Source organism: Galeopterus variegatus, unplaced genomic scaffold, assembly GCF_000696425.1.
Source record: "Galeopterus variegatus unplaced genomic scaffold, G_variegatus-3.0.2 Scaffold98, whole genome shotgun sequence".
NCBI lineage: Eukaryota > Metazoa > Chordata > Mammalia > Dermoptera > Cynocephalidae > Galeopterus > Galeopterus variegatus.
The window spans coordinates 686410-703012 of record NW_007726209.1 but is presented as its reverse complement, the minus strand read 5'-3'; the positions used below and the strand labels follow the sequence as shown (position 1 = coordinate 703012).

The 16603-nt window shown below is 34.6% G+C and overlaps 1 protein-coding gene across 1 annotated transcript in view; it reads left to right on the top strand.

Annotated features, from left to right (window-relative positions):
• Positions 1–16603, top strand: part of ZRANB3 (zinc finger, RAN-binding domain containing 3) — a 250551-nt gene that overhangs the window by 160909 nt on the left and 73039 nt on the right. The window contains exons 7-8 of the mRNA XM_008583513.1: positions 9102–9273; positions 10993–11109. Of these exons, the coding sequence (XP_008581735.1) occupies positions 9102–9273; positions 10993–11109 (289 nt within the window). The remainder of the gene's footprint in view (positions 1–9101; positions 9274–10992; positions 11110–16603) is intronic.

The following is a 16603-nucleotide window of genomic DNA, read 5'->3' as shown; positions in this document are numbered from 1 at the left end:
CGCAACCCTCAGTGTTGCACCCGCACCACGCTCAGCCAGTGAGTGGGAACCGGTCTCCACATGGGATCCGAACCCTCAGCGGGAGCGCCGCTGCGCTCCCAAGCAGCGCACTCTCCAGTGCGCCACCAGGCCGGCCCTTCTTATGCACTTTTGAACTTCTCTTTACTGAATTAGTTCCTAGTGCTTCAGAATCCACTATTCTGGGCCAACCCCGTGGCTCACTCGGGAGAGTGCTGCTCTGGGAGTGGAGCGGCACTCCCACCGCGGGTTCTGATCCTATATAGGGATGACCAGTGAACTCACTGGCTGAGCGCGGTGCGGTCAACACCAAGCCAAGGGTTGTGATCCTGTTACTGGTCACAAAAAGAAAAAAAGAATCCACTATTCTACAGAGCTCAAAGAACTTTACTAATAGGATATGAGGGACTTGTCAGAAGCCATCTGTCCCATGCACATGTCTCAGATGCATCTGCAGCTGCATATCTCTACTCCCTTTAATGAAACAGCAGCCTCTTGCTTTTTCCCGCAGTTGCAGGTTGACAGTACTCAGGTGTCTGTGAGTATTTATACCAGTAAATATGTAACCTCCTCCGCGTGGCACATTTTGTCTCAGAATACTGGGCTTCCCAAAGCTCTTTATCTCAAAAATCAGTTCAGTAAATGTTAAATACTTTCTTAAGTAACAGTCTAATTGCATTAAAGAAATAAATTCTTCATATCTTCCTCCAACATCTTTCATCTCATTAACTGATTATGATTGGGGGAGGAGAATCACAATATGATATTCTTCCTTTAAGAACAAGGAGGAAGGGGAGAGGACTGAGGAAGACAATCTTCACCCATATCTCACACCATCTGCAAAATTTAGCCATAAATGGACTATACACTTAAATGTAAAGTCTAAAACTATAAAACTTTTCAAAGGAAAAAAAATAGTTGGGACCTGGGTTAGGCAAAAATTTTTTAGATAGGACACAAAATGCACAAACTGTAAAAGACAAAAGTGATGAATTTCACTTCATCAAAACTTAAAATGTCTCTTCCAGAGACTCTGTTAAGAGAATGAAAGGAGAAGCCACAAACTAGGAGAGAAATTTGAAAAGCACATATTTGATAAATGAATATATAAATTTCTTTATATATAAGTATATATTGAGTTTAAATATATACATTTATACATAAACATATATAAACATATTTGTAAATATATACAAAAGGAGTTGATAAAAGAATATATAAAAACTCTTAACTCAGTAATAAGATAACAGAAAAAAAAATTTTTTTTGGGGCGGCTGGCCGGTGCAGGGATCTGAACCCGTTCATTACCTTGGGTTGTAAGGCTGTGCTCTAACCAAATGACAGAAAAATTAATTTTAAAAATGGTTAAAAGACTTGGACAGATACTTCATTTAGGGAATAATATTATGATTTGCATTTTAGAAAGGCCATCTTAGCATTGTGCAAGAGAGATAAGAAAGGTAGGGGATGGAGTAGTTCATAACTACCACCAAACCCTGGGATATACCCATTCAGTTGAAGAGAATTTGACTTTATGAGTCAATTTAATATCATTTTTTAGCTATGGAATATTTATTTCTTCACATTTTATTTACTTTGATGAGACTCACCATTCTGCCATCTTTGTGATGATAGTGTTTCATTGTGTGTTATACTTACCTTTCAGAATACTTGTAGCTTTCTAGTTTAAGGCAGGTATTATGGGACTGCACCCTTTTTCAAAAACAACAGATGGCCTAAATGGATAAAAGGTGGCGCCCAAGGGAAGTTAAGAGGGAGGGCTAAGCATAGAGAGGCAAGGCACATGCACATTTGACCTTTTCAAGGATTGGCCTAAGCTTGGAAATCCCCACCTGCTAAGCATACGGAACTGCTTGACAGAACCCCCGCTGCATGTGTATGTGTTTGTTCCCCATCTGGGAGAGCCAGTGGTGTGCTCACCCATCTCTTGGAATCTCTTTTTGCCCCGTGTCCTGTGGGGGAGAAAAGGGCAATCCCTTTGGCCCCAACCCTCTAGGGAAAGGAAAAACCTGTTGGGGTCCCGTGCGGCTGTCGGCGACGTCCAACAAGGTATGATATTGTACATTTATCTTCCCAAAATGTGTGTGTGTGTGGGGGGGGTTGGTCTTTATTGATCTTTTTGGCTTTTTATTTATTTAATTTATGATAAAGATTGAATTACATAAATATTAAATCTTTTTTTCCCAAGAACTTAGTCTTACGTATGAAGATACTTCAAAAAGTTCATGGAAAAGTAGAATTAAAAGATAATATGAATCTTTCCATGAACTTCTTGAAGACCCCTTGTATATACTGCATAGTAGCTATAAATGAACATAAGAAGAGAAAGCAGTTATATTGTAGATCAGTATTTCTCAACCCTATCTACATGATATCCACTTTTTATAATACATGTTGTATAAGCTCTCGTTAGTATACTGAAATGAAATTCATAAGTATAATTATGTCCACATGTAATTTCAGAAAAATTAATAGAACCCCAACATATCATAGAGGAGAAATAAAAATTAAGGACTTTTGATGTACTTTAATGTTTAAATAAATAGGAATGACTATACTGGAAGAAAATTTAAAATAAGAATGTCATAAGTATATTTACATATTAGATTATTTTGAATGTAAGACTCCATTGGTTAAATATGCACTATTATTTTACATACCACCAAGGGAAAAACTGCTACAATTAAACTGATAAGCATCTGTGAATTTTAGAGATATTAAATGGGAAAAATGTGAATCATAAAACTGAAATTTGGTATATGTATAGAATCATTAATGAACACTTCTACAAATGCAAGCTAATAATACAGCTGTGTTTGTTTGCAGTTCAGCTACCCCAGTGCCATTGGTGTTAGTGGCATGATTTTCCAAAGTGGCAAACCACTCCGGGTTTAGTTTCAAACAAAACAAAGTACAGTATCCCTCTGAGTTAATGGCATTTATAGTTTTTAGAAAACTCATTGTATATTATAACTGTGTAAAAAAATACTTTGACCCTGCAACCCTGAGTTCTTGAGAGTTGGTGCCTGTTCTTAGACATAAAACAAGCAGTTTCATGGCTTCAACCCTGCTCTCTTTATATTTTTGTTCTGTTTCTGGGCCACAGAGACATTTATCTTGTCTTTGTCCCCAAATGTGAATTTTTGTTTTCTCTTATTTTTATCTATTCTGAGTTTGAAGCAGGGAAGATATATCAAAGCCTGAACTTACCGATCCACATTGTGTAGAAGTCTTTATATTTGATTTTTTAAACTGTGTGTAGGTATTGCTTTGATAAAAAAATATTCTTTAAGTCTAGCCAGTTAGCTCAGTTGGTTAGAGTGCAGTGTTATAACACCAAGGTCAAGGGTTTAGATCCCCATATCGGCTAGCCACCAAAAAAAAAAAAAAAAAAAAAAAAAAAAAAAAAAAAAAAAAAAAAAAAAAAAAAAAAAAAAAAAAAAAAAAAAAAAAAAAAAAAAAAAAAAAAAAAAAAAAAAAAAAAAAAAAAAAAAAAAAAAAAAAAAAAAAAAAAAAAAAAAAAAAAAAAAAAAAAACCAGTTTCTTTTCTTTAAAAATATAGTCATAAAAAAAACAGCGGCTAAATCAAAAGTAAGTTGTAGCTGCAACTAAAAATATGTGGTAAACAGATCTTTTTAAGGAAAAATGGGTCAACTTTTCTCCCCCCACAATATGCATCATTCTTACCAACATCAATACACTATAAGCATCCACTTCTGATGGTATGATACACAATAAGTTAAATAACATTATAACTTAGCATCTGAAATAAATGATAAATTAAACAAGGGTTAATAGAAACTGAGATAATATAAGAGAATATATTCATAAACTTTATAATTATGAGTCTGGGTCTGAAGATGAGAAAGTGTGAGATATTAGGAAGAGAAACTGACAACCAGTTTATCTTATTTAGTGAAATTTTATTAGTACCATCTAATCTCATAAAATTGATAAAGCGTGAAAGACTACTTGGTGCAGGACAGTGTTTCCAAGCTGAGTTTTTAAGAATACTACTCTTCTATAAAAGTTTATGTTATGGGGAGGAGGGAATCATCATTTCTAATATTTTAAAAATAAAATATGTTTTAAATATGTATATAAGGTAATGCTAAATATGTGTGTGTACTTTTTTCATATTTTGTAATGATCTGCCTTTAAGAAATGACAAATTGATGTACACAGTTTTTACAAGTGACTGTTTCCCAATCACTGGTCTATTATATATATTTTTTAGTAATTTGACTATGTTTGGGATATCTTTATTGAATATAGCTATATTAATTAAATTATTTATTTCAAAAACTATTTTGTGAAACCGTTTTTTACTGTTTTTAATATCAGCAGGCATTAGGACTCAGAAATTTCAGTGGAGTAACACCAATTTAATATATTTAAAACAGCCAATGATTTGGGAGAAATTTTGGTAGTGGAAATAATAGAAATTTTTTCTAGGTTAGCAGAAGCAAAATGGTCATCTTTCTTTTTCACTCTTTCCTCTGTCACTGACCAATTTCAACTGGCTTCTGGCTTTAACTCTAAAACTCATGAGTGCCTCTATCTCCAGTTTCTTTATTCTCCTGAAATCCAAACTGGTACAGCAACGTTACAGTAGGGATCTTTAGTGTATCTGTGTGCCATAAGCTCATAAAAGTCAACATATTCAAAGTTGTACTTACCTTTTCCCTCTGAAAACTGTTCTTAATCCAGTAGATTCAATCTTGGTTGATTAAGATTCAACCTTACAAGTTAAAAACTAGAAGTCTAATTGCTGCCTTTAACCCTGCTGCTGATATCCAGTCAGCTACCACGTCCTGTGGACCCTGTTGCTTTAACACTTCTTGAATTTGTATCCAGCTGTTCCCTACAGCTACAGCCTCTGTTCAGATCCTTTTTGTCTTTAGCCTGAACCACATCAACACAGTCTTATCTGCCAATAGAAGGCAATTCTGAAAAATGATTGTAAGGCTAATTTTTACATGTCAGAAAATGTAATTAAGCAACCTCTTCAACTTGATAAAGGGCATTTACAAAAAGCCCATAGGTAACACTTGTGTTTTGTTTTGTTTTTTTTCCATAGGTAATGCTATTTTTTTTTTCTGTCTTTTTTGGCAGCTGGCTGGTACTGGGATCCGAACCCATGACTTTGGGGTTATCAACACCTTGCTCTAACAAATACTGTTCTTAGTGGTCAAAAATTGAACACTTTATCCTCCTCTAAGATCAGATTAAGACAATATCTGCTATTCCCACTTCCATTTAACTGGAAGTTCTAGCCAGAGCGGTTAGGCAACAGAAAAGGAAGGGGGTGGGGGAAGAGAGAGAGGACAAAAAAGAAAGGAAAAGAAGGCAAAAAAGAAAGAAGGAGAAGACAAAAAAGAAAGAAGGGCATTCAGAGGGGAAAGGTGTTGCTTTGCCTCACACGGATTTGTCACCTCTGTTCCCCTGGGTGACAAAGCCACAAAAGGATTACTCAAAGCCCATTTCTTCCGAGCATTGAGAGACCCCAAAGGGGTTAATTTCCCAGAATGCTCAAGAGAGAGACATTCCTTCCTTTGGAAATTAACCATGAACTGGAGTTCTCTTCCTGCATTTATTCTCCAGGCCAGGAAATTACAGAAAAAGAACATAGGTGGGGTTATGACTAAATATAGTTTAAGAATAAAGGCTGGTAAATTCAGTGAAACAAGCAAAGTGACATTCCATAATGCGGTTTGCAAAAGGTTGAGTCGATCCACCAACCAAAGCTTGATCTTAGCAAACACTGTTTTTCCCTACAGCAATTTCCCCAGTATTTTTACATAACAATCAAGTGACTTGTCTGTCCTTGAGCCAGCAACTTTGTTGTGTTACAAAGACTAGCCTGAGGAAAATTTCCTGTCTTTTGCAAGGTTAACATTTCTATATGTAATTCCAAAAGGTTAGGCTAAACCTGAGACTACAGGGCTTTGGAAAATAGGCCTTGTGAAATACATTTGTTGGTATACTCCACAGAAAGGAAGAAATAAAACTGTCTCTTCACGATGACATGATCTTATAGATAGAAAATCCTAATGAATCCACTAAAAATATATTAGAACTGATAAATGAATTCAGCAAGTTTGCAGGATACAAGATCAATATAGAAAAATCAATTGCATTTTTATACACTTGAATTGGGCAATCCAAAAATGAAATTAAAATAAAGGAAAAAAGATAGAAAAAACAAAAATGAAATTAAGAAAACAACTTCATCCAGTACCATCAAATAGAAAAAAATAACTAGGAAAAAATTTAATCAAAGACGTGCAAAACTTATATTCTGAAAATTATAAAACATTGTTGAAATAAAGAAGCTCTAAATGAGAAAATATCTTATGTTTATGGATTAGAAAGGCTCAACACTGTTAAGTTGGCAGTATTCTTCAAACATATCTATAGATGCAATACAGTCCCTATCAGAATCTCAGCTGACTTCTTTGTACAGATTGACAAGTTGATTCTAAATTTCATGTAGAATTGCAAGGGACCCAGAACAGCCTAAACCATCTTAAAAAAGAAAAATGGGGATAGGGGGCTTCATTACAATGGTGATCAGGACAGTGTGGTACTGGCACAAGGATAGACATGTCAATCACTGAAATAGAATTGATCCAGAAATAAACTCATACATCTTTGGTTAACTGATTTTTAACAAGAGAGCCTAATGGTTCTGGGACAACTAGATAACCACATGGAAAACAATGAAGTCAGACCCTCACCTCACACCATATATAAAATTCAACTCAAAGAGCTAAATGTAAATGCAAAAAGCAAAAACCCTCAGCAGGGAACATGGTAAATCTTTGCACCTTGGATTTGGCAAGGCATTCTTAGATACAGCAGTAAAAGCACTAGCAACAAAAGAACAACTAGACAAATTGTTTTGTCATCAAAATTAATAATTTTTGTTCTTCAGGGGGCACCATCAAGAAATTGAAGACAACCAACAGAATGGGAGAATGTATTTGCAAATCATATATTTGATAAGAGACATATGTAGAATATATAAAGAATTCTTACAATTCAGTAATAAAAAGATAAACAATTCAAAAATGGGCAAAGGATTTGAATAGACATTTCTCAAAAAAAAAAAAAAAGCCAACAAACATATCAAAAAATGCTCAACATCATTAGTCATCAGGGAATGCAAACCAAAACCACAATGAGATACTGCTTCACACCCACTGGGATGACTAAAATCAAAATGCCAGATAATAACAAGTGTTGACAAATATATGGAGAAATTGGAGCCTTCATACACTGCTGGTGGGAATGTAAACTAATCCAGCTGCTTTAGAAAACATTTTGGCAGTTCCTTAAGTGATTAAATACTGAGTTACCTTATGACCAGCCATTCCATTCCTACCTAAGAGAAATGAAAATATAAGACCACAGAGAAACTTGTACATGAATGTTTATAGCAGCTTCATTCATAAAAGACGAAAGTTGAAAACAGCCTAAATGTCCATCATTGGACAAGTGGATAAACAAATTATGGTATATTCATACAATGGAATGTTATTTGGCCTTAAAGAGGAATGAAATATGGATACATTGCTACAACATGGATGAACCTTGGAAGCATTTATGAAAAAAGGCAGCCACAGAAGACCACATATTATATGATTCTACTCAAGAATAGGAAAATCTATAGAGACAGAGAGTAGAGTAGGTTGCTTAGGGCTAGGATGGCTAGTCAGAGGTTTAGGGGGTGATAGCTAAAGGATACGGGTTTCTTCTTGAGTTGATAAAAATGTTCTAAAATTTATTTAGGTGGTGGTTGCACATATCTGAGAATACACTAAAACCTGTTGAATTGTACATTTTGGGTGAATTGTATGGCCTTATGACGTTTATTTCAATAAACCTGTTTAAAAGACAGGATATCCCCAAAATCATATATAAGTACTATCAAATTTATTTGGAAAGAGACCAGGTTTTTACAGGAGGACCTCTTCTAGCCCTCCCTCCCCCTCTTATTTCTGTTTTGCATCCCAAATGTGAGGCTAGGTGTTTGCAAATGTGGTGCTGCCAGTACTCTTTAGAGCACATGCCTACTGAGCTCCAGCAAAAAGAGAACTGGCAGGGATGGGGGAGTGAGAAATAATTTCTCTAAACCATGGCTCATACCAAAGATATGGCTTACAATCAACAAGTGGTTAAAACATCCAGGAGGTAACTAGCTAAAGCTTTATTGAATAATGCCCCTAGGAGATGATTGAGAATTTTAAGGGGTACTATTTTAGTTGTAACAAAGATAGGGGGATGTTATTGGGCCAGCTGTCCTGATGTGTAAGTCCAATCGATCCACTAGGTTTCAGTTCTTGTCTTAACACCTGCTCATAGTACTTGGTGCTTCCAACTCCTGATCTTCTCAGGGTTCTGGAGGATAAGTTGCCTTTTGCAAACATTTTAAGTTATAGCTTCCTTTCATTTGCCAAGTCAGTTACCACTTGTCTGTCTGTATTGTACCTTCTAAATATTTCTTGAAATCACTTATCCTCTGACATCCCCTCTCCCATGTCTCTTTTATGTTGGATTTGTGTCTTTTTAAAAAATTCCTTTGCTGTTAATTCAGTAGTTACAAAGGAAAGAGACCTCCACATAATCAATCTGCTATGCTCAACACTTCAGTTAGAGATAGTATTTTCTTCTAGTTGTTTTTGGTTATTGTAATGGGTGGTGTACTAGCACTTCATGCCTACGTAGAGCTAGATCTGCTAAACATACTGCCATGTGTGAGCCCACCCAAAATGCCATTTAGAAACAATGACTTAATGCAACTCAGAGTCATCAGTTCATCCCAGCCTTGTGTTAACTCAATGTAAACAGTATGTTCAGACACTAGCATTTTCTATAGTTAGAGGATTGTCTAATCTTGTTATTATTTCTCAGGCTAAGCTTTTTTAAACTAATTTTCACTCAGAAGTAACAAGGAAAACAGTGTCAGGGCTCCTTATTAAAAGGAAGAAAACACTGGATAAATTGTTTTCTTATTCTAGCATTCAGCATTGCTACATGTTTTTTCTTCATATTAACAGATATTTTGGTAAAAGACCTCAGTGGGATTGTAGAGGGGCATCAAATCTGTATGAACTTCACCAGCTATTAAGTGACATAATGATTAGAAGATTAAAGACTGAAGTTTTAACACAGCTGCCCCCTAAAATCAGACAGCGTATTCCCTTTGATCTTCCATCAGCAGCAGCCAAGGTGAGAACCTTTGTTTAAAAGTCTTATTTTAAATCATTTTAAGTTATACTATTAAAGATTGTACTTATTTCATATTTCACAGAAGGAAAAGTCTGCTTTCTTAAAATAGGTTTAATTAATAGAGTATATGAATGTTTTATATCATTTCAGGAAGAGAGCAGGAAGAATTTCATTTTAGTCGTCAAATATGTGAACAGATACAGTGACCTAGTGATTAATAAATCTCAGCTGAATATAGAATAAAAGTACTTCAATTGCAACAAAGAATTAGAATAATTATCTATAGGATACTTATTATTCTATAATAGAATAAGTATCTATAGGATGTGAAACCCAATTGTTGCTTTGCGTTGCTTCGCCCCCCACGGATTTGTCACCCCACTTCCCCTGGGTGACGGAGATGCAAAGGATTACTCAAAGCCCATCTCTACTGAGCAGTGAGAGGCCCCAAAGTGGTTAATCTCCCTTTGGGACCCTCAAGAGAGAGGCATCCCTTCCTTGGGAAATTAACGCCAAATTGGGGCTCTCTTCCTGCATTTATTTTCCAGACCAGGAATTTACAGGAAGAGACATAGGTGGGGTTATAGTTTCACCTTTCAGTGAAACAAGCCAGATGACATTCCAGTAGACAAGTGGTCCTATCAACAACAGTTTGATCTTAGCGAACATTCCTTCTTAACAGCAATCTCTCAGTATCTTTACATAACAATCAGTAACTAGTCTGTCTTTTGAGCCAGCAACCTGCTGTGCCACAATCCTTATCTTGCAAGAGAATTATACCCTGAAGAATATTTCTTGTCCTTGCAAGGTCAATATTTGAAACTGCAAGGCTTTGGAAAACCAGGCCCTGTGAAGTACATATGCTCTATATAGTATATTCCACACCCAATAATTACCAAGGGAAATCATATTTCTTGCTTTAGGAATATTTTAAAAGTATGAATAGCTGTCTTCTATAATAACTTGGGTGCGGTCCTATTTTGAAATCCTAAAACTCTATGATCATGTTGTAAGATGTGAAATTCAACATATCTCAAAGTCAAAAGTATATTTTACCTAATACTTACCTACATTTACTTTTAGGGAGTGCAATGCTAATATATTCTCTGAAATTTCTTCAAACCTGGGCATGACTTTGTTGACAAAGAATTTTTCGTTGTTGAAAGCTTAGAGTATGAATTTGGAAACATTAAGTAGTATGTTATTTCTAAAATAAGAATAATATGACTTTCTTAACTATTTTAACATCAGGCAAAAAATAAAATGATGTGAGTATATGATCATATTACATTTTTATTTGACTAATATTCTCCAAGTCTCTATTTTTATTTAAATTAAATTGTATCTTTCTATAAAAATACTTTGCTACATATACATTTTTACTACCCTACTTTTTTACGTATTTAAATTTTTTTCTTCTCTTTGCGAAATATTTCTCCTTATGAGGAAGCTGTAATTGTTTGATTTATGATGTTAGCAAAGGGCTTTGTTTTCACCCATTCACCCACAGCTTGATATTGGTTTCTATAATCGGTATGAACATGTGACTGAAATACCTCTGCATTGATGTTTTTAAATGAGCACATTGGCATCTTCGGGAATTTGCTTTTTATATCTTTCTTTACAGAAAAGAAAAAAAGTAGGACATGATCCATGATTGCATTAATTGTTCTGTTCTTTATGCTATTTTCCTAAACAGTGTTATTTTCTCCCACATAGGAATTAAATACCAGCTTTGAAGAGTGGGAAAAATTAATGAGAGCTCCAAATTCAGGTGCCACAGAAACTGTCATGGGGTTGATTACTCGCATGTTTAAACAAACTGCAATTGCCAAGGTACTCATTGCTGGGCCATCATATATTTGTCATCACACAAATTATTCAATGTATTTGAATCTTTTTAATTAAGCAGATTATTTACATATTGCAACATGTCCTTGCCATTTTTAAAAAACTGTTTATTATGGGAAAATTCAGATATATTCAAAGTTAACAAAAGTATTATAAATTCCACATATTGGTCCTTTCCAATATACAGTTATACTTTGATGAGGGAATATAATATACTTTATACTATCTCATTTGAAGGACATACATATATTCATCTTTATTATCAGCTTTTTCCATGGTTTTACTACATAATTACTGCATTGTGGTTTCAATTTGCCTTTCCCTAATGATTAATGATGTTGAGCATATTTCATGTGCTTTTTAGCTATTCTTTTTCTTTTGTGAAGTATCTCTTCATATTGAACCCATATTTATATATTGGATTATAAGAACTCTTTATATATTTTGGAAACAAGTCCTCTAACATATATATTTTTTGTAAATATTTCCTCTAAGTCTGTGGATCCCATTTTTATTTTAACATTTGTCTTTCAAAGAACAGAAGTTTTTAATTTTGAAACAGACTAGTATATCAAATTTTTTTCAGGCGAGTCAAGTGAAGCAGTGGGAGTGGAGAAAGAACAAAGAAATGTGTTGTGATCAATTAGTTGTAAATACCTCGGCACTCGAACCTGCCCAATATTTCAGTTTTTTCTTTTTTCTTTTTTTGCTTTTTGAGTACTAAGAAATTTTTGCCTAATGCAAGTTCATAAAGATATTCTCTTATGTTTTCTTCTAAAAGGGCTATAGCTTTAGGGTATATATGTAGGTCTATGAACTATTTTGAATTAATTTTTTATATGGCACAAAGTAAGGGTGGAGGTTCAGCTTTTTTGATTTTTTTTTTTTTTAGTTTACTTTTTAGCATAAATATTTCAACTGTTTTAGCAGTCTTTGTTGGAAAGACTATTTTCCCTCATTAAATTTCTTTGGCACCTTCATCAAAAATCAATTATTCTTATACTGTGGGTCTATTCTGTTTTATTGGTCTACATATCTAACCTTATGCTGCAGTGGCTTTATTACTGTATCTTTATAATAAGTCTTGAAATTGCGTAGAGCTCATTCCCTACATTATTCTTTTTCAAAATTGTTTTGTGTTTTGTAGATCCTGTGCTTTTCCATATGAATTTTAGAATCAGCTTGTCAAGTATGTGCAGTTTTTATTGGAATTGTGTTGTATCTGTAGATTAATTTTGAAGAATTGACTTCTTAATAATATTTAGTCTTCTGATCCATGAAAAGAGTATCTCTCTCCTTTAATTTAGGTCTTCTTTAAATTCTCTCTACAATGTTTTCTAGTTTTTTAAAAATACATTTTGTTATATTTATCCTTGGATATTTCATGTCTTTTTATGCTCTTGTAAACAGTATTTTTTAAAATTTAAATTTCCAATTTTTCATTGTTAACATAGAATTATTATTGATTTTCATATATTGACCTTTTATTTTGCAACCTTGCTGAACTCGCTTCATTAGTTCTTGTGGCTTTTTGGTTAATTCTGAAACATAAAGGATCATTTTGCCTGCACATAAAGACACTTTTAATTCTTCCTTATAGTTTGTGTCTTTTATTTATTTTTGTTGTCTATCACATTAAAGGACAACTAGTACAATTTTGAATAGAAATGATAGGACTGAGTAGCCTTGCCTTGTAGCCAATCTTAGAAGGAAGGCAGTTTTTCACTACTAATCATGGTGCTATTGCTAAATTTTCTATTGATGACTTTCCTTATGTGGAGGAAATTTCCTCTTTACTAGTTTGTTAGAGGAGAGATGGGACATATGAACATTTTTTTTTTCCTTTGGCAGAGCAGGGGGAGAAGAGATAGCTATCATAAAAGTGGATGAAAAGCAAACAGCTAAAATTCTAATAGAATTATATAGTCTGAGCCTAAGCTGTCATGACAGTTCAAAATAACAGGGGTTCCTGACAGTTTGGAGTCCACACTCACTCACAAGCTTTATTTGCATTGGCCTCTACCAGTTGCTAACTAGGAAACTAGAGAGCATCCCCATTAGTGGAGCACAAGCTCAAAAACCTGCCTACTTCTAGTATCCTTTTCTCATACTAGCAAAAGCCTTAAGCCACTGCGGAAAAGGCAGAGTCTCCCTCCCCCAGCCTCCAAAGCCTAGTCCAGCATAGAGTGCTTTGGAGGGCTGTCTATGCCTGGAGGGTTCACAGGAAAACCTACTGGACTCAGGACCCTGTACTGATGTAAGATGTAAAGCAGAGATCTGTTACTGCAGGGGGAGGTGCAGGTACCTCTCCAGACCACCCACAGTTACAAGACATAGTGGTGGGAGTGGGGGGAAGAACACCAAAAAGTCTGAGCCTCAGGGCTCAGCTGCAGCAAAGAACCTGCCTTATGCTGAGTTGGTACCAGGAGACCCAAGATGTCGCCTTTCCCTTGACATGAACTTATCACTGAGAAACCTTCAAGATCAATCTGCCACTGGGGGAGACACCCTCTATAGTACAGGCATACAGACTGCTGAAAGCTGAGAGTACAGTAGGAACACTTAAAAAAAACCCTTGACTCACACTATCACAAGGTAGAAGCATCCCATTGCTGGGGGAATTTCAAGTTTCATGGTGCACTAAAACTAAATGTAACAACAAGAGAACCTACACGCAACCCAATACTGACTACACTGACTCAGCCCCTGGTCCCCCTACTATCACCCTGACAGAAGAAACATGCTCATTTCTGGGTATAAATATAATTCAATCTATACTGTTCTTCTACACATAATTTCTAGCATTCAAGAGAAATTGTGCAGTTTTTAAAAAGTCATTAAAAAAACTATTCCATTGTCAAAAGATAAAGCAATCAATAAAGACAGATGCAGAAATGACCCAGATTGTAGAACTGTTACCAGGCAAAAGCTGGCTGCCTGACATGCATAGAGGCCAATGCTGTGATAACTGTCTTTTGTGAGAAGAAAGAGCTGTATTACATAGCCGGCCAGCAAAGAGATAGGAGGTAAACTCTAATCTGACTCTGGGGTTGAATTAAACTTTTATGGGTTAGGGGAACAAGTTGGTACAAGGAAGCATTGGCAGGGCAGGTTTTGATTATTGGACTTAAGCACTGGAACTCTGGACAACTGACCCCTGGCTTCTGAAAGAGCTCTCACATTTCAAGTTCTGGTCAAGTCCTGGCCTCGTTGCTTCAGGGGGAGAAACTATTTGTGGATATTATCTGGAGGTCAAAGTTTCTTCTATTGCACGTGCCCGGGCTGCATGACTTGCAAAATGTAGGTTCGGCTCTATCTCTAAGAAAGCTTATGCCATGGTAAAGCAATAGTTGCAATTTGAGTTGGTCACACAGTTACACAAGTGTTAGACAAGGACTTTAAAATAGCTATGAATAATATGTTAAATGATCTAGTAGAAAAGATAAACAACATGCATGAAAAAATGGGGAATTTCAGAAATAATATGGAAACTATAAAAATAGCAATACTAGAAATAAAAAATACAGCATCAGAGATAAAGAAAATACTATCAATAAACTAATAGTGGAGATCAAATGTAATCTTAAAAAAAATCTAAATGTCCTGGATATTTATACTAGAGAAATGAAAACTTAGATTCACACAAATACCTTTATAGGAATTTATTTATGACAGCCAAATGCTTGGAAACAGCCCAGTGTCCTCCAAACAAATTGTGGTACTTTCATACAATGGAATACCCAATTAAAAGGAAAGAACTATTGATAAATGCAGCAAATTGAATCTCAAAAGTATTACACTTAAAGAAGCTAGTCTTAAAAGTTTACATATAGTATGACACCATTTTTATAACATTTTCAAAATGACAGAATTATAGTGATAGGAAATAGTGTTATTCCAATGTCATTTTCCTGGTTTTGTTAATGTACTGTGGTTATATAAGAAATTATCATTCGTAGTTGAATTAAGAGTAAACAGGAAATCTCTATATTATTTTTACAAATGCTTGTGTGTCTAAAATTATTTTAAAATAAAAAGTGTTAAAATGTCTATATATAATGGACACACTAAAGCATTCTAATGGCAGAAAAAATTCTAAATTAATCCAAAAGAAGGAAAAAAGAATAAAAAAGAACCAGGTCAAATAGAAAACAGTTAGCATTTAAATCCACTTATATCGATAATTAAATTAAGTTTGAATGATCTAAACCTACCAATTAAAAGAGAGAAGTTTTAGATTGCATAAACTATATGATGTCTACAAGAAAACCTCTTTAAATAGGAAGGCTAAAATTAAAAATAAATAAGTGAAAAAAAGATATATCACATAAACAATAATCAAAAGAAAGCTGAAGTAGATATGTTAATATCAGATCATGTAGACTTCAAAAAAAGAATATTGCCAGAGATAAAGAGGAGCATTATATAATAAAGAAAGATGGGCTCAATTTATCAAGAAGACAATAATATAGACAATGGTCCTAAATATGTGTATATCTAATAACAGAGCTTCAAATTTCATAAAGCAAAACTTATAGAACTGAAATGAGAAATAAGCAAATCTAAAATTATAGGTGGAGACATCAAAATACTTCCCACAATAATTGATAAAATAAGTGAACAAAACAAAAATCAGTAAGGAGATAAAATGTAACACTATCAACCAATTTGACATTTATAGAACACTATATCCAACAACAGCAGAATCCATATTCTTTTCAAGTGCACAAGAAACACTGACCAACAAATATAAAAGTATTGAGATCATACAAAGTATATTCTCTGATTGTGTGAAATTAAATAAGAAATCATTAATAGAAATAGGTCTGGAAAATCCAAATATTTGGAAATTAAACAACAAATTTTTAAATGGGTTAAAGAAGAAATGACAGAGACCTTAGAAAACATATTTAATGAGTGAAATTATTTTAAAATGTGGGAAATAACTAAAGCAGAGGAACATTTATAGCATCAAATTCTTAGACAAGAAGTATAAACTCTGGGCTGGCCCGTGGCTCACTCAGGAGAGTGTGGTGCTGATAACACCAAGGCTGCGGGTTCGGATCCCATATAGTGATGGCCGGTTAGCTCACTGGCTGAGCGTGGTGCTGACAACACCAAGTCAAGGGTTAAGATCCCCTTACCGGTCATCTTTTTTTAAAAAAAGTATAAATTCTTAGAAAAGAAGTATAAGTCCGTAATAACTTCGTATAGCATACATTATACTTTTAAAAAAAAAAAAAAAAAAAAAAAAAAAAAAAAAAAAAAAAAAAAAAAAAAAAAAAGAGAGAGAGAGAGAGCAGAAGGAGGAAAATTGAGAGCAGAAATTAATGAAGTAGAAAAAGTAAAATAGTGAAAATTAAAGTTGTCTTTTAAAAAAGATGAATAAGGGCCGGCCCGGTGGCGCACTGGATAGTGCGCCGCTTGGGAAGCGCGGCGGCGCTGCTGCCCGAGGGTTCGGATCCCACATACAGACCGG